General features: G+C 39.2%; 1 protein-coding gene across 4 annotated transcripts; it reads left to right on the top strand.

Annotated features, from left to right (window-relative positions):
- Positions 1-823: 823 nt before the first annotated feature.
- Positions 824-4,009, top strand: LOC122041876. 4 transcript variants are annotated; one of them, XR_006129109.1, is made up of 4 exons: positions 824-958; positions 1,658-2,052; positions 2,139-2,244; positions 3,031-4,009. XR_006129109.1 is itself a non-coding variant. In XM_042601739.1 (3 exons), exons 1-3 carry the CDS (start codon positions 869-871, stop codon positions 3,615-3,617), a joined length of 327 nt encoding a protein of 108 aa, XP_042457673.1. In that variant the 5' UTR covers positions 824-868; the 3' UTR covers positions 3,618-4,009. The 4 variants fall into 4 exon arrangements, 2 of the variants coding, with proteins under 2 accessions (XP_042457673.1, XP_042457674.1); XR_006129110.1 differs by lacking the exon at positions 1,658-2,052 and having other exon boundaries at positions 2,139-2,255; XM_042601739.1 differs by lacking the exon at positions 1,658-2,052 and having other exon boundaries at positions 3,487-4,009.
- The last annotated feature ends 14,664 nt before the right edge of the window (positions 4,010-18,673 follow it).

Below are 18,673 nucleotides of genomic sequence, written 5' to 3'. Positions count from 1 at the left end.
AGCGCTGAAAACATACGTCAATATGGATTGAATATCGAATCAGCGTAGGCGATGTATGACCGCGAGGATCGAAGGCGCGACGGTGAGGGGACAGCTGAGGCTTAGAGCAGATTTTGCACTTCCCTGGTCGACGGAGCGACGGATGCCGGTAAGGAGGGAGAGAGAGTGGAGCGGGGCTGCTGGATACAATGGTGGCTCGGCAGTAGCCATTGTCGCCGGTGTCGGGTCATGCGGAGAGGAGGAACTACACTGGTCGCCGTGTAGAAAGAAGCCCCGGCGATGACCGTGGGAGGCGGTGCTCAGCGGCAGTGTGCGTGGCTGCGGCTGGGCTGGAGGAGACAAGGGAGACAACGCGATGGTAGAGGCATGGAGAAGGCTGCTCAGAGGAGTTGCAACGAATCTGTTCGACGCCGATGTCGCGAAGAGAAGGAGGAAGTGGAGAGGCAGTCGTCGTGAGGAGAAGGAGAAGGAGCAGTGGCGAGCGCTAGCGAAGAGCGGAGCATGAGGAAGAGGGGAGGGGCAGTAGCCGGTCCGACAGCGGCGACACACGAGGAGGAGAGGGAGAGGAGAAGAGGTGGAGGCCGGCGGCCGGCGTTGGCGCCGGCGAGGATCAGACTCTTCGTGAAGTCCCTTGGCGGCGGCAGAAAAACCCTGAAGCAGCCCCCCATCTACAGTGCTCCCAGCCTCCCACTTCCTCCTTAAAATCCTATATAATGAAAAGACCATCTTACCCCTCCTGTTTCCTTTAATTACTCTTCTGCCCTGAGCCATATCCACATCACTTATGTAAGTTGCTTATATGTTTATATTTGTTCTTGGAAAGTGAAATTGCTCATTAGGTTTAGTGTTTTTTTTTAATTCAGATTTTATGCACACAAATTACTCGGTGTTATATAAGAAGAGCTTCCCACCTCAAACTGCACCGGCAGGATATGTTTATCCTACATGTTCTGCCTCTGTAAGTTATACTAACAAGTCTTTCATCCAACATTTTTCTTTGTTGCATAATCAGTTAGCAATTAGGGGTTAAGATTTGATGCATTACTTTTATGATGGACTTCATGTTGATCTCAAACTGCCTATTAAACATGTATTATCTCGGGAGCTACAGGTTGTTTTTCCCAATAGCCCCTTCACGAACTTTCTTCGTTTTGCTGCCCAAGTTCATTAGTTTCTATGAGAAATTTCCCATGTAGTTGATTTTTATTACTCATCATTGCAGCTCTACTTCGACAAAATTACAGAGCATACAGTTACAAGACCTGAGTGCTCTGAGCTAAAAAAACCTTATGACTTATTTGAAGAAACTACATATGAAATTATAGAGCATTAGCAAGGACAATGTAACACTTAGCTTAACTTAAACTTTGGTTCAGGTGAACTCAATCAGTAACATGATGTATCACTAGAAGATAACAACTGGAAATTACTTGAACATTTATTTTCTAGTCATAAATACCATATATCCATCCCTCTCTACACTATGACTCAAGCAAAGATGTTTGAGATTCAGTTGCACTGATTATCTTGTATTTTTCAGCTATTGTTTATTTTCCTAGATGCTTTTATTTCCCATTAGCATCCTCCATTCAAAATATTAAAGTTCATGCTCTTTGAATTTCAGAACAATTACTATATTCTGTCTAACTTGCCGCAGAGTGGCTTGGAAAAAAATATATTTAGAAATCATGCAGTTTCACCTCCTACATTAGAGAACCGAGTTCCTCCTACTTTTACAGTTTACTTCTGATCCACTGGTTCACACATCAGTGTCTGAAGAGAAAGACAAAGGTGGAGCAACTTCAGTTTTTTCTGATAAGGATTCAAGACCAACAATATCATCACCTGCTACGGATGACAAGTACTTAGATGAAGTATATAATTCTATTGTTGGAATGAGTTGTTCCAAGGTTACTGAATCTGAGATTGTTGAAGTTGATGGTCCTAATGATTTAGAACACCAATTGATCAAAGATCAAGAGCCTTGTCTTATGAAAACTGAGTTTGATGAACCTATGTCTTATTTGAAGCAATAACCCTTTTGCATATATAGTATGTTCAATGATATAGTCTGATATTTTTATCCTTCGATGTCTTCAGTAATGCTAATAGTATGCTAAATTTTGTCTCTTGTACAGCTAGGGGCTACTACAAGAAAGCTAACTTACAATGATAGGAAGTATTCTGAATCATCATATCATGCAGCTGACGAAGATGGAACAAACAAAAAGTACACAAGACGAGGTAAGATAATGGTAGGTTCTCTCTTTGTATTTACATCGAGTTATCTGAATGTTTGTGATATATATTACCTATGTGAATTGGACTGCTTATCAACTTCATTGCTATTGCATAATTGATTTCATCTACAAATAAAATCCATGAATTGGAAAGTACATTTTCTTTGGATTTTGGATGCTTTTGGACAACTAGTGTATTGTCCTTTTTAGGAAAAGGATGGCCAATAATCTACCCTGTATATTGATATATAGTCATACAAGGTTATACATGCATTTGTTAACTATGTGCAAGGTGAAAGATGGTGATTCTAGAGTGGCAGTGTCCTAAGTCACCAGAATGGTAATCCTATTTTCCTTCACTCGAGATGCTCCAAATCAATTCTAGGCTCCTAGCAACAGATTGCAACCTAGATTATCTCCAAGTGAATTCTTTTTGCATGTGGACTATCCACTTATTAGATTATTTACATATGGAAATTTGATAAAAATGGACCTTCATACTGCCAAAACAATATCGTTCACTATGGATTTTGTAGCTATTCAGCAGTTCAATACAATCAATTATTATTTCCCAAAAAAAACAATGAGAAATACTGCTTTTGGATGATAATATTATATATAAATGAACTCTGGATTCAGTTCACTGATGGTGTTAGCGTTCCGGTAATCTTTACTCTCTTAATCTTATGGTCTAGATGTGAGATTGGCTTCGATTGATAAAAGTGACCTTCATCTACTAGCTAGCAGCAATTTATTTTAATTTATAACTCACTGATTTTACTGGCGGTAGGTCCCTTTGGAAACAAGTTTCTAAGGATGTTGCTACCTTTCTGGTCAAATTCATTGCTCCAGCGCCACGTAATGGTGCACATGAAGGAAAAGTGAGACATCAAAAGTCTCCCAGGAAAATATTACTCATTATGGCAATTATGTAATTCCTCTTGCTGCTCTTGCTTTTCTGGTTTATTGATTATTCCAAATGCTTTAACATCATTTGTACAAAAGAAATCTTTCTTGATAAAAAAAATGCATGTAAATTGTGGAACTTAGTATCTTTATGAAAGTTGAAGGCAACAATGTCTCTCCAGGAACTGTGATCTAATAAATTTTACATTTGCTAACTAAGAAGATTGAAATGACATACTATTTTTCAAATTTCAGGCACATATAGGATGTTCTAAGTCTTAAGAGGTTATCATTACATGGATTTCTTTCCAATCTGAAAACTATGACATGTTAGTTACAGGCAATTTGGATGATAGAAACTGGAAACAAAAATTTCTATCCACATGCTTATTGGAAGAATGGTTTTTACAAGTAGGGCATGCATGGCAACGATGGGAATATTGCACTACCAATTGGCACAGGACAGTCTAGATGAAAGCACACAAGAAGATGAGCTCCAGTAGGTACTGTCTTTCATTCTTGGATGGTAGTGTGTATCGCGGTGCTTTATAGTTCATCAAATGCTAATTTCTTGTTCTTACTGTGCACACCTATCATATGAATTGATTGTTTTTCTTTCTTGAACCGATGATAAATCAAATTGGTATGTGTTCAAAAGATGAGGAAAAAATACAGCAAAGCATCTATAGATGAAATTCAAGTGATATTATATTAATTTTAAAATCTTAGTTTACTTTAAAGTAAACTTATACATTTCAATCTCTTTATGTTATTTTGCGAGAAAATATAGCTAAGAGGCATCAAGTTTCTTTTGGTGGATCTTGTTGAAAAGTTTGGATTGATAGAGTATACTTTTTCGTAAGGATGCAATAAGAAGCACAGTCATTTTCTCTTTTAAGTTTATAGTTTTGTGTGGCTGACATAGATTTTATTGATTTTATCATGTATGTTTTCGTAGAAAAGAAATTATATTATTAAATAAATTTCTTGTTGTCAGTTTGGATTGTTACTAAGTGAAATCATAATAATTTTTTGTGTGATATTTATATGTGGTATTATAATTGTGTTTGATATCTATGTATGGTATTATAATTATATGGTGCTAAAATTATTTGGGCTTATATTTTATATTTGCGTGGTGCTGATAATTATATGTGGTTAACATGACATCCTAACTACAGCACATGGTGTGTATTGTGAATGTTCTTAACCGCAATGTGTGACGTGTGTTGCTAATGCTCTTAATCGTAGCATGCATTAAACACTGCGAATGCTTTTAACCACAGCATGCGCCGCACGCTGCGAATGCCCTTAACCGCAGCGTGCACTGCAAATGCTCTTAACTGCAACATGCAATGTGCGCTGTTGATGTCTTATGACTTTTAACAGCTTGTAATTGTGCAGTGTGCGATGCACACTGCAGATAGTATAATTGTGCGCTGCGGAAAGCTAAATTTGTTGTAGTGCACGCTGCTCCGAAACTCCACTATGATGCTATAGTGCTACTCTGACAACAAACACTCAAGCATCTACTCTATAGTGTTATTAGTATTATTGTTCTTTCTATTAGCTTTTAAATTCTTGTACTTATTGATTGTTTAGTGGATTGCCCAAAGAAAGTGATCAATGATTGCAGGACTTAAACTAAAAGTTGTTGAGCTATGAACCAAGTAAAAAGAAACTATGTTAGCTTTGTTTTCTTTATTTCAATTGTGTACTCTCTCGAGTTTTCGAAAAATGAGAAAAAGTGACACACGTTATTCACGCCCTCTCTAGCGGTTTTTTGATCCTACAATTCATATCAGAGCGGAAGTACTCTAAATTGGTGTAACTACTGTTCAAGTAATTTTTTTATTTTTAAATTTCTTTTATTAATCAGAATTAGTGCAATCACCCCTTTTGATAATTTTTTTTATCGCTCGTCTTTTTTCGAATTTCTTCTCCCACACTACCATCCAAGACTATATCTTGGTACATTCTTTGTTGTCTTTTTGTTGTGCGAGGATTATTCTAAATGACTCATCAAGAAGGCTATAGTACCACCCGACCGCCACTCTTGTCCAGTGAAAATTTTGGCTATTGAAAGAGTTGGATGGAGTTACACCTAAAGACCCAAATGAAAATGTGGATCATTATCTAGACTGGGTTCACGCTACCTCTTAACGAAAATGGAGTATCGGTGAAATGTGAAAACTGGGACCCGCACATGATGAAGAAAATCTAGGCTGATGCAAAAGTTACTCAAACCCTCCAGTACAACCTAACCAAAGAGGAGCTGAACTAGGTCGGACCATTCAAAAGTGTCAAAGACTTTTGGGAGAAATTGATCGAGCTACACAAAGGAATCTTATACACGAAAGTAAGCAAGCATGACTTAATTTGAAATAAATTATAATATTAAAATGTAGGAAGAAGAATCGGCAAGCCAACTGCAAGTCTGAATCCAAGATCTACTCAACGACCTCCATTCAATCGGACAAAAGTAGAGAATCGCGATTTTATAAAGTATACTCTTAATGCATTTCCTCAAAATACTTTGTAGGCATCTATAGTAAATACTTACAAAGTTTCTAAGGATTTTTCAATTATTAGATTAGACAAACTTTTTTTAAATTTGAATAACATGAGCAGACTAATGCACGCCCTACCAAGAAAGGTATTGCTTTAATCTCCGGTAAAAATAAGATAAAAGGATCAAAGCACAAGTCCCAATTTGAGCCTAAGTCTGAAGTCGAATTGGATTTCAAAGATGATGGTGTGATCATCGCCAAACTAGTTAATCTTTCAGAAATTATATAAAAAGAAGAAAGGATGTGAGATCAAGAAGATGATCCAAAACAAAGGGCAATCAGTCATGATCAAGTCAGACTCTGAAAAGAAAGTCAAAAGTAAAGTACTACAGATGCAACCAGAAGGGATATTTCAAGTCAGAGTGTCCAAATCTAAAAGACACCAAAAAGCAAAGAAAAAAAGAAGGCTCCATTGGATATAAGTGATGTGAATGGAGAAGAGGTGGAAGAGGAAAGAGGCTCCATTGTGAATGATGTTGGTGCAACCTTAGGTCAAGGTTGACCTGGTTGACCAGACTCGAGATGACTTGACTCGAGTTATGTTTTGATGTTTGACGAGTTATGACGATGTTTGACGTGAACAGAAAAGTTGTATCTTGATGTTTGACAAGGATACAAGCTTGGGAGATTGTGGGTGCAACTCGTGGTCAAGGTTGACCTGGTTGACCCGAGGTGAGTTGACCTGACTCGGAAAAGTCCAAGCAGGGAGCTTGGCACGGGAGAAAGTCCAAGTATGGAGACTTGGCACGGAGAAGTCCAAGTATGGAAGCTTGGCACATGGGAAGACGGAGAGGGCTCGGTAGCTCGTTCTCCGGACTGTGGTCAGAGAGGGCTCGGTAGCTCGTTCTCTGGACCGGATGTGGAAAGTCCTGGTGAGTGAAGCCAGGTGAAAATCCTAGCGAGTGAAGCTAGGTGAAAGTGGAAGTCCTGGTGAGTGAAGCCAGGCATTCGGGAAAGTCCTGGTGAGTGAAGCCAGGCAGTTTGGAAGTCCTGGTGAGTGAAGCCAGGCAGATTGGAAATCCTGGTGAGTGAAGCCAGGTAAAAACCCTAGTAAGTGAAGCTAGGTGAAAGTCCTGGTGAGTGAAGCCGGGCAAGGGAAATCCAGATGGATCAAGGGTGATCAGACATCTGGTGTTGGGAAGTCCAAGTAGATCAAGGGAGTGATCACTGGCACGAAGAGAAAAGGCCAAGTGGGTCAAAGGATTGACCGAACACTGGTGGAGAATTCTAGCGGTCAGTGAGTGACCGAAGCTAGAATGATGAACCAACAGTCAAGGTTGACCGGATGTTGGTGTAAAGCCCGAGGGTGGGAGTTTGGATCGATGCGGGACCGATCGATACAGATAGCCCGATCGGTCACCGCATCGGTAATCATCGATAGCCTCAGGTTATCGATCGATGCGGAGACCGATCGGACAACGATCGAGGCGCAGCAGTTCGGAGAGAAGCGATCGGTCTACGGACCGATCAGGAGGTTCTGATCGGTCTACGGACCGATCGGAGGTTCCCTGATCGGTCCACCGATCAGGACCTGATCGGTCCATGGACCGATCGGGCAGAAGCGAAGGTTAGGAATGGATCGGTCCGTGGACCGATCCATAAACTGATCGTCCCGTCCAGACTGATCCAGGCACTAGCCGTTGCGACGCAACGGCTAGATTTCTTCTGTGTTTCTTCGTTTTCTTCGCAGGTTATAAAAGGAGGGCTGCTGCTGCGAGCCTACTTCTTCTTCTTCTTCTCCTTCCATTGGATTGAAGCTCCTGCTTCTGTGTATGATTCACGGGCTTTGTTGAGCTCGCTTCCGAAGCTTCGCGTGAGCTTCCAGTCGTCGATCAGCTGCTGCGTTTGGGTTGTGAAGTTGCTGCTTCATCGCCTCCGATCGACAGAGAAGGCAAGCGAGTGTTGCATTCATATTGTTGTTTGTATTTGCTTCTTGCTTTCCTTGTACTCCTTTCTTGTTGTTACAAGTATTGTGGCGAGGTTTCTCCACCCACAAGGAGCATTTATTAGCCGGTTCTCCGGGACTCATCTACCGACGGATTGATAGGCTTCGTCCACCTTACGGACACGCCGAGGAGTAGGAGTTTATCTCCGAACCTCATTACATCGGTTTGTTTGAGGTTTGTCTTCTTTCCCTTTCATTTCTGTGTTTATTTTCCGTTGCGCTAACACGTTTTGTAGAAACGCGACGATTTGGGGTCGGCTATTCACACCCCCCTCTCTAGCCTCCGTACGAAGGATCCCAACAAATGAGACTTTAGTCCCACATTGGGAGTTTCATGACATGTTGGTTGGTTTATATTGATTCACATGCATTGAGGATGTGAACAAATGCATGGGGAGAGACTCTCTCTCACACGTGGGTGCGTAGGGGGGGGATCCAGGACTAGATTGCACTGAACCATGTTGCCTCGTGTATGGGCATGACCTACATGACTCGAATGTCGGATCAATCGGGGTAAAATTTGCCCAAGTGGAACAACCAATATTTTACCACGTAAACCTTTTTGCTGCTTGTGTAACGGATGCATTAAAAAAAGAAAGATTAATGCAGCAGAGTGAAATGTTAATGTTACACAGCTAGCAAATAATGATCATTAACGATGCCCATTGATTTGAACTCCTATATAAGGAGGTTGCGACCACAGGCAAAAGGTTACACACATAAAATAGAAAAGTAGTAGAAGCTCTCCACCCGTGTTCCCTCTTCCTCTGTCCTGCAACTCTTGCTCAGCGAAGTGCCTGTGATAGCAATTGGGTACCACTCAGTTCGCTGTGACCACCAGTGTTTGATGGAATCACGGTTAACCGTTGTATCCTGGAAAACACACGACCCGAGTTAACCTCGAAGCACTGCTTAAGGTGGGACAAATCTGTTTCAAGGAAATTGTGTCAATCACAAGCCTCGGTCAGCTCGCTCGGTCGGCCTCTTCGTCTGCCGGTCAGGAGAACAGACAGGTTGAGCGAGCTGGTATCGACCGAACCAAGAGGCCGAGTGGGCACGACCTACGTGAGTCAAATGTCGGACCAGTCGAGGCAAAATTTGCCCAAGTGGAACAACTAACATTTTGCCACGTAAACATTTTTGCTGCTTATGTAACGGATGCATTAAAAAAGGAAGATTAATGTAGCCAAGTGAAACGTTAGCGTTACACAGCTGGTAAATAATGATTATTAAGCAATCATTAACAATGCCCATTGGTTTGAACTCGTATATAAGGAGGTTACGACCACAAGCAAAAGGTTACGCACATAAGATAGAAAAGTAGTAGAAGCTCTCCACCTGTGTTCCCTCTTCCTCTGTCATGCAACTCTTGCTCAGCGAAGTGTCCATGATAGTAGTCGAGTACCACTCAATTCGCTGTCACCACCAGTGCTTGATGGAATTACGGTTAACCGTTGTATCCTGGGAAACAGACGACCCGAGTTAACCTCGAAGCACTGTTTGAGGTGGGGCGAATCTGTTTCAAGGAAATTGTGTCAATCACAGGCCTCGGTCAGCTCGCCCGGTCGGCCTCTTCGTCCACCTGATCGGCCTCTTCGTCTGCCCAGTTGGCCTCTTCGTCTGCCTGGTCAGCCTCTCCGCTCGCCCACTCGGCCTCTTCGCTTGGCCGAAACCAGCTCGCTCAGTCTGCCTGTTGTAACACCCGTAAATTTTCTTTATTTTTTACAAAGAGCAAAAAGAAATAGAAGAAGAGAAAAAAAATAAAAATATATGCATAAATAGTCTGGGCTAGGACTTGAACCCAAGACCTCTTAGTTGAAATTAGTTTAAGTTGTCATTAGGGTGGTGGTAAAGCATCACATTGGTAATAGGAAATAATTCCTTATATGTAGATTATATGCAAAGAGATGCCCCAACTTCCACTTAGTATAAAAGGGGTGGATGAGATCAAAACCTAATCTTCCACCTCCTCTTTTCTCTCTAGCTAAATCCTCTTCTTCCTCCTTTCAAGTTTCGGCCAAGAAAACCTAGGGCTCCAAATCTTGAAGCTTTCCAAGGAAGGAATCTAAGGGGAGCGTCTCTCCCAAGGAGGTAGTACGCAAAAGAAGGGTGACTTGGGGATTAAGGCATACGAGAGCAAATTTTGGAGTCTTCCTTGCACCTTATAATCGTAAGATCTAGCGAAAGGATGTAATTACCTCTCACCTGCAGTATGAGTAGCTTCGTTAATACATGTTATGATATGTTTTAAACGTGTTGCATGTTAAAGGAGATAGATATGTTTTAAATGTGTTGTATGTTAAAAGAGATAGATGATATGATATGTAAGATGCTCTATAAAGTTTTGGGATTAAGAGCATGCTTGGATCATCTTGGTTTGCTTCCCATTAAGTTTTGGGGCTAAGAAGTATAACCAAGTGTCTAAAGTGCTTCCCTATAAGTGCAGGGCAATTAAGCTCACATAAGGTGTTTGGTTAAAAGCCAAGTAAGTGCAAGTACAGGAAAGTAATAGTTAAGAAGAAGTATTTTACTTTAGAAAGGCATGTACTGGACACAAGGTCTTTGGGTGGGCTCCTAGATCACCCCTAGGCTCCTAGACTGCCTAGTAGTACCTTAATGGGTTCGGGATTAGCTACCTCAGATCTTATTAAGGATGCGCGCAAAATGGTACAATGTCGGGCCCAATCAAGTGCTTATTATTTTCACTATTATGTAATATAAAGTTTTTAAACTTCATGGTTGTCTTAGTGGAAGTTTCCTAAGTTGAGAATTGAGTTATGTAGTGCAGCAGTTATAAACTCAATAATATGCCAAGATGCCTGTTTTTATTTCGTTACAAGTATGGTTTTTAGCTGTCGGTTTGCATGATAAACTGGTTTGAAAATATATGCCATGTACGTATTTCCGGTGTTCGGTTTTAGTGTGATCTACTGGCAAAAGCATGTTTACAATGTTGTATTTTTCTTCAAGCAGTTTAAAAAAAACATGTCATTTGTTAATGCATCTTTTTGTGAGTAGATGGTACTTACTAAGCATTCGCTTATAGATTTGCATTTCCTTATATTGCATATAAAGGTAAAGAAAAGTTCGAGTAAGAGGAGGCAGCAGGAGCGGTGCTTGGAGGTGTGTGCGTGTGTGACGGAACAATGGAAAGAGATCGGAGAAATTGTTATTATGGGGAACATGTAGAACCTTTGTTTTGTTTTCTTCTCTCTGTTTTACCTAAGATACTGGCACTAATTGGTTTAAGATAAATTTGACGGCTTGGCAGAATGTTGAATGGTAAGTGAATGTGAAAAAGAGGAGAACAAGCTTCTCCGGGGGGGCTCGTGGCACGGCCGTGCGGGTTAGCACGGCCTTACGCCGTCCCCTCTCGGCCAAAGGGGGCACGATCGTGTGGAAGCACACGGTCGTGCCCTTCCTCTTCTCGGCCAAAGGTGACACGGCCGTGTGATTCCACACGGTCGTGGCCTTCTTCTTCTCGGCCGAGGTGACACGACCGTGTGGGATCACACGACCGGTCACCTCCTCCTCTCGACCAATGTTGCACGGTCGTGTGATTCCACACGGCTGTGCCTCTCCTCCTCTCAACAGAGGTGACACGGTCGTGTGGGTTCACACGGTCGTGCCCTTTCCATCCTCTACCAAGGGTCACGGTCGTGCGACCCTCACACGGTCGTGCCCTGTGTCAGTTGAGAGTACAACACCTGTCCGGGCCATAAGACCTAGATCCACTGGAAGCTTCCGACTCCCTTCGGTCCTACGTGGCTGCAAGTCAAGCACTACCAGTCGTAACAGGTTAGAATAGATTTATGGACTAAGCAACACGTAACAGGTAAGAATGTCGAAAATTTTAGATGTACGAGGAAAGAGTAACGTTTGTCCTGTAGCTTTAAGGGTATGAGTAAGGGATGGCATTACACCTATTCTCCTGACTGTCCTCTTACTCGACCTACCTTGTAACGACCTGACCCTCTTGGCCCATTTGGCGGCCCATTTGGCGACCTCTCATGTCGTCGATCGTCGGCTTCATAAACTCTAATACTTAAGCCTGGAGGTTTAGAGTTCGAATCCTGGGGGAGGCAAAAATCCACTGACCAGGGGTGGAAAGTCCTAGTGAGTAACGGCACGGCCAAGGGTCGTCGGTCAACGACATTAGAGGTCGCCAAATGAGCCGACGACATAAGGGCTGACGGTTGACGACATGAGAGGTCGCCAAATGGGCCAAGAGGGTCTGGTCGTTACAGTTGACAACCACCACTTGTGCTTTTGTGGTCTAATTTACACTCAGCATAATCTAAGTCAGAATATCCTATTAATTCAAAGTTATTAGTTCTAGGATACCAAATGCCTACATTTGTTGTTCCTTTAAGGTATCTAAAGATTCTTTTAACCTAAGTTAAATGTGATTCCTTACCGCAGGTTTGGTATCTAGTGCACATACTAACTGCAAATAAAATATCAGGTCGACTTACAGTTAAATATAGTAGGCTACCTATGGCACTCCTATAATATTTTAAGTCAACCAGTTTTCCATTTGGGTAATTATCTAGGTTTGTGTTCATGGCCATAGGCATTTTTATCTCTTTAGTATTTTCCATTCCGAATTTTTTAAGTAATTCTTTAGTGTATTTTTGTTGATAAATATAGTTTCCTTCATTTGTTTGTTTGATTTGTAATCCTAGAAAATAAGTTAATTTTCCTACTAAACTCATTTTAAATTCTTGTTCCATTAGACTTGTGAATTCATCTAAAAATTCTGAATTTGTTGACCCAAAGATGATATCATCTACATAGATTTGAGCTATGAAAATATCCTTTTGTATTATCTTAACGTAAAGGGTTGGGTCAATTTGACCTTGGTTGAACCCTTTAGAAATTAGGTACGAAGTGAGTCTTTCATACCATGCTCTAGGGGCTTGCTTAAGTCCATATAAAGCCTTCTTTAATTTAAAGACATAATCAAGGTGTTCTAGATTTTCAAAGCCAGGTGGTTGTCCTACATAAACTTCTTCTTTTATCAGTCCATTTAGGAAGGCTGACTTAACGTCCATTTGGTACAGTCTAAACCCTTTGTGGGCTGCATAACTAAGTAACATTCTAATGGACTCTAGTCTAGCCACTGGGCCATAAGTTTCATCGTAGTCAAGTCTTTCTACTTGACTGAATCCTTTAGCAACTGGTCTATCTTTATTTCTTGTGATTTCCGCAGTTTCACTTAATTTATTTCTAAATACCCATTTTGTTTCTATTATCTTTTTATTTTTGGGTGGTGACACTAAATCCCAAACTTCATTTCTTTCAAATTGAGCTAGTTCTTCTTGCATAGCAATTACTCAGTCTGGGTCAAGTAGCGACTCAACCACTGTTTTAGGTTCAATTTTTGAAATTAATGAAATTTAACTTAGGTTTCTAAATGATGACCTAGTCTGAACTCTTAGGTCTGGATCACCAATTATTTGGCTAGTTGGATGATTTGGGTTGACTCTAGTTATTCTAGGAGGTTGACTCTCTTGAGATTCTTCTTCCTCTTCATGATTTAGAGATTGATTGGTTCCTTCAGAATTGGTATTTTTTGAACAAGTTCAATTGGTTGAAGTTGGGTTTTTCTTGGTTTTGTTTGGATTCTTCAAATTTTACATTAGTAGTTTCTTCAATTCTTAAGGTAACCTTATTATAAACTCTGTAACCTCTACTGTTTAGGGAGTACCCTACAAAGATTCCATTTTCTACTTTAGATGTGAATTTTCCTAAGTATTCTTTTATATTTAAAATGAAGGTTGGGCACCCAAATACTTTAAAGTATTTTATATTGGGTTGTTTATTATAATAGATTTCAAAACAGGTTTTATTATGTGTTTTGTTTAGTGTTGTTCTATTTTGTACGTAGCATGCTGTACTAACAGCTTCTGCCCAAAAGTACTTAGGTAGTTGTATTCGTTCAGCATTGTTAATGCTTCAAGAAAGGTTCTATTTTTTATTTCTACAATTCCGTTTTGTTGGGGAGTTTTGGGACATGAGAGTTCGTGATGATAGCCGTTTTCGAGACAAAATTTATTAAAGTTATGATTTTTAAATTCCCCCCCCCCCCCCCATTGTCACTTCTAATTCTTTTGATTTTAAGGTCTTTTTCATTTCCAACTTGTTTGCAAAAGTTTGTAAATATTTCAAAATTTTCATCTTTATTTTTTAAGCATTTGACCCAAGTGAACCTAGAGTAGTCATCTATTATGACTACACAATATAAACTTCCATTTATTGATTTGACTCTATGGGAGTCAAATAGATCTAGGTGTAGAAGTTCTAATACTGAGTTGGTTTGTGATTGATTAGTTGGTTTGTGAGTAGATTTTGTCTGTTTACCTTGTTGACAAGCATTACATATGGTTGAGTCTAAGTTAGGTAACTTTGGTAAGCCTCTAACTAATCCATTTAATTTGCTTATATTTCTAAAATTTGTGTGTGACATCCTTCTATGTCATAACCAAGTTTCTTCTTTTTGTGTTAAATAACACTTAACTGAAGAAGTGGTTAAGTTAATTGCATAGATGTTGTCTTTTCTAAAACCTTTTAGACTTATAGTAGGATTATCTAGATGTTTGATTAAGCATTCTGTAGATAGGAATTTAACCTTATACCTAGTGTCACACAATTAGCTTATACTTAGGAGATTATATTTAAAGTTTTCAACAAGTAAAACATTTGTAATAATAAAATCTATTTTTAATTCAATATTACCTATACCAATTACCTTGAGTTTGTCATTGTTTCCAAAGGCAACTGTTCCTAGACTCTTGTAAGTAAGTTGGGTGAACTTGGTGTGATCTCCAGTTATATGCTTGGAGCAACCGCTGTCCAAAATCCACCTAGTTTCCTACAATAGGTAGAAATTAAAGTTAGTCTAACTTTATTCTTTTAAGATTATTTTCAAGATTGGTCATTTTATGAGAGAATTTGAGTTAATTTTCAAGCAAGCAAAATTAAAGTTTAATTTTAAAAAAAAATTTAAGTTTAATTTTAAAATAAGTTTTTAAGTAAAAAAATTTAAGTTTAAATTTTAAAATAAATTTAAAAAGATTTTAAGTTTAAATTTTAAAAATAATTTTTTTAAAAAAAATTAAGTTTAATTTTAAAATAATTTTTAAGTTAAAAAAATAAGTTTAATTTTAAAATAAATTTTTAAGTTAAAAAATATTATGTTTAAATTTTAAAATAAATTTAAAAATATTTTAAGTTTAAATTTTAAATTTAAAAAAAAATTAAGTTTAGTTTTGAAGATAAATTTTAAGTTTAAAAATGAAATTAAATCAAATTTAATTTTAAAGATAAATTTTAAGTTTAAAAATTAAGTTTAATCTTAAAGATAAATTTTAATTTTAATTCGATTTAATTTAATTTAATTTAATTTCGATTTAATTTAATTTAATTTAATTTTAATTCGATTTAATTAGATTTAAAAATTTTAATTGGGTCCTTAGTCATCTCACCTGATCTACGTTTTCAATTAGGGAATCCTATAATTTTGTGAGATGAATTAGGTTTAATTTTAGGGTTTTGTTTTTAACTTGTATTAGATTCAGGTTTAGCTTTAGGTCAACAAATAGTCATTCTCTGGATAAACTTTTGGGCTATGGTGAGTCACTTGGACATCATTAGAGTAACCATGCCTTCGATGTTTTCCAAATAGTCCTATCCACGGGACTTAGTACAAAATCTTGGTCTAACTGGTTAGGATCCATAAAGGGTAGCTTCGGTCAGTTCTACTTAGTCAAATGCACCATGTCGAAGTCATATCCTCCTAGACATGCATAGACTAAGCTTCCCTAACGTACTATCATCCAAAACTTCACCAGTACCATTTTTCAAGTTAAACTTGAGTCCCCTTCCTAATCGGTCCTAAGTACCCTACCGGGTAGATTAGTTTGGGTTACCCTTCCGGGTAGGTTAGTTTTGGAGGTACCAACTATTCTGGAGCCTCCCCCTGAATTATTGGCCTTTTAATTTAATTTTTAGTTTTAGGTTTATGTCTATTTCTTTTATAGTTATACTTTACTTGATGATAGTCTAAGTTTTGGTGAGTTTTAGTATACTTGGATTTTGAATTTTTTGGTCTAGGTTTGATTGACTTTACATAATATATTTTATCTTTAGGTATGTAATATTGATTAAGTCCTACTTGCGTGGTTAAACACGCTTTCGGAACCCAAGCTTTACTAGTTGGTTTGTGTTGGGTTATTAACGATTTAAATGTTTTGTTTGAACTTGACTTGTAGCCAAGTCCAGTTTTGTTGTAAGTTGCTTTTTGGTTATTTAAAATTAGATCCAAGTTTTTGGATCTCATTGTAAATTTTTCTAACATTCCCTTTAAATTATTAATTTCTATTTTTAATGATGAATTCTCCTCTTCAAGTGTTAGATCTTGAGTTGGATTGATATTCATGATTTGTTCCTTGAGATTTTGGTTTTCTTCAAGGAGAAATTCATTTATTTTTTCTAATTTAACCAATTTATTATTCAAACACGAAATAATTTTAAAGAATTTCTGATTTAAGTTAATATATACCTCTTCGGGACCTTCGGAAACGAGTACGGACTCGTGGCTCGATTCGGGTTCGGACCCGTCTTCTGATTCGCCTTTCGACTCAGCTTCGTAGGCCATTAGCGCAAGATGACTATGGTGCTTCTGATCTTCGGCCTCCAATTCGTCTAAGGAGGTGTTGTCCCACATCGCTTTGAGGGCCTTCTTTTTGGTCATCTTCGGTTTGTCGTTCTTCAATCTCGGACACTCATTCTTGTAGTGGCCCTTCTTGTTGTATCCGAAGCACGTCACATTCCTTGATTCTGTTGGAAATTGATCTTCTGAAGGTACTTCTTGCTGAAGCTCCTCTTCCTCCTGGTGAACATCTTCCTTACCAGGTTCACCAGGTGCTCTTCATCTTCAGAGTTCTGGTCAGAATCTTCTTCAGGTTCAGGCTTGTTCTTCTTTTCTTTGGAGGAACCTGCAAACAAAGCTATACCTTTCTCGGATCTAGCGTTAGTTTGTTTGTGTAGTTCTAATTCATAAAAAAGTTCGTCTAATTTTAATTTAGATAAATTTTTTGAAATTTTGTAGGCATCCATGATGGATGCCCACAAACTATTGCGTGGAAATGCGTTTAACGCGTACCTTATCAAGTCTCTGTTATACATTTGGTGGCCTATCGCGTGGAGCCTGTTGAGGATGTCCTTGATCCTCGCGTGAAGCTGACTCGCCGTTTCTCCTTCCTGCATTTTTATATTAAATATTTTATTTAATAGTAAATCTTGTTTCGTTACCTTAGCGTCACTGGTCCCTTCGTGCAGCTCGATCAACTTGTCTCATAGCTCTTTAGCGTTCTGTTGCAGTCCTACCTGGTTCATCTCTTCCCTTGTCAATCCACATTGTAACATGTTGATCGCATTGTTCTTCATTGACGCTTTCTTCTTTATATCCGAAGTCCACTGTTCCGGGTCTAGCGGAATTCCGGAGTTGTCAACGGGTGTTTTGTAGGCTTTTGTGACGCTGAGCCACTGGTCGAAATCCATTTTCAAGTAAACCTCCATCCTTTTCTTCCAGTACAGAAAGTCGTCCCCGTTGAATAGGGGAGGACGCATCGTACTGAAACCTTCGATCTGAGACATGATGACCCTACACACAATAAAGCAGCAACAAACACAATCCCAAGACTTGGTCTTGGATTAGTAGTGCGGGAAGAATTAAGAATAAAAAGAACCAAATTGCTGTTGCACCAATTTAGATTTAATTGCAACGAAAAAATTTTCCAAAAAGGTAATAATACCAGTTTGTAATTATGCAAAAAACTGAAAAGCCGGAAGAGAAAAAATTAGAAAAAAATGTCACCCCCTTGTCTGACTGGTGGTTGCACCAAGTCAGAACGGTACTTGTTCTGATACCACTTGTTGGATTATGAAAGTCGATAGAAGGTGGGGGGGTGAATATCGAAAAAAAATGACGAGAGTACGCAGTGGAAAAAGTAAAGTAATGAGAGATGACACAAGTAATTTTTACTTGGTTCGGAGCCTGTGTGTAACGACCCGCCTCCTACTAACTAGGCTGCGAGGCCGGACCGTCACATTATGCTGTGCTAAACTATAAGATGCGGAAAACTGTACTGATTAAAATCTTACTCTGCTAATGACTATTACAGTCTGTAAGATTATGTTCAAAGACCTTTTCATTTATGTCCCTATGCTAAAGAAGGGAATTTGACTTCCTATTTGGTCAAAATCCGAATTTTGGCACTTCTAGTTGAAATCAGACATTCCAATCGATCGGCTGATCGATTGGAGTTGTCTGATCGACCCAATGATCGATTCAACTCGCTACTGTGCACGGGTCAATACTGGATCAATTGACTGATCGATTCAATCTGTTCAATCGATCCAGAGATTGATTCAGAAGCTCTCTGTTCGCGGAAATTAAATTCCCGATCGATCGGTTGATCGATCCATGGTCGATCGATCAGCTGATCGACCCATCAGCTCTCTGTACGCGACAGATCATGTTTCAATCGATCGGCTGATCGATCGAGGATTCCTCAATCGATCAGCTGATCGATTCAATAGCATTCTGTGCACGGGGAATTTCTCCCAATCGACCGGCTGATCGATTGAGGATTCCTCAATCGATTGGCTGATCGATTGGGGTTCTGATTTCAGCAGAACTCACCCGAACTCCTTCAGAACTTTCATAAATCACTACGCTATAAAATAATACTACTAGACATGACTTTATACATGTTTTACTATCTATCAGCAAGTCAACTAATAGTCTAAGCATGACATAATTCATAGAGTTCCAATTCATGATACTTAATAATCTAGAAGTGCAGAAAATAACCAAAACTGAAACACTAAGTTCTTAAATCTGCTAATTCCCCCAAAGATCTTTATTCCAAGTTCCTACCCACACACATCTTCATCGCATTGCCTCCAGCCTCCGTTATTCCATCTTTCCTTTTCCTTTATCTGCA

This window comes from Zingiber officinale, chromosome 2A, assembly GCF_018446385.1.
Source record: "Zingiber officinale cultivar Zhangliang chromosome 2A, Zo_v1.1, whole genome shotgun sequence".
NCBI lineage: Eukaryota > Viridiplantae > Streptophyta > Magnoliopsida > Zingiberales > Zingiberaceae > Zingiber > Zingiber officinale.
Note: the sequence above shows the minus strand (reverse complement) of the source record. Positions and strands in the feature narration are given on the sequence as shown.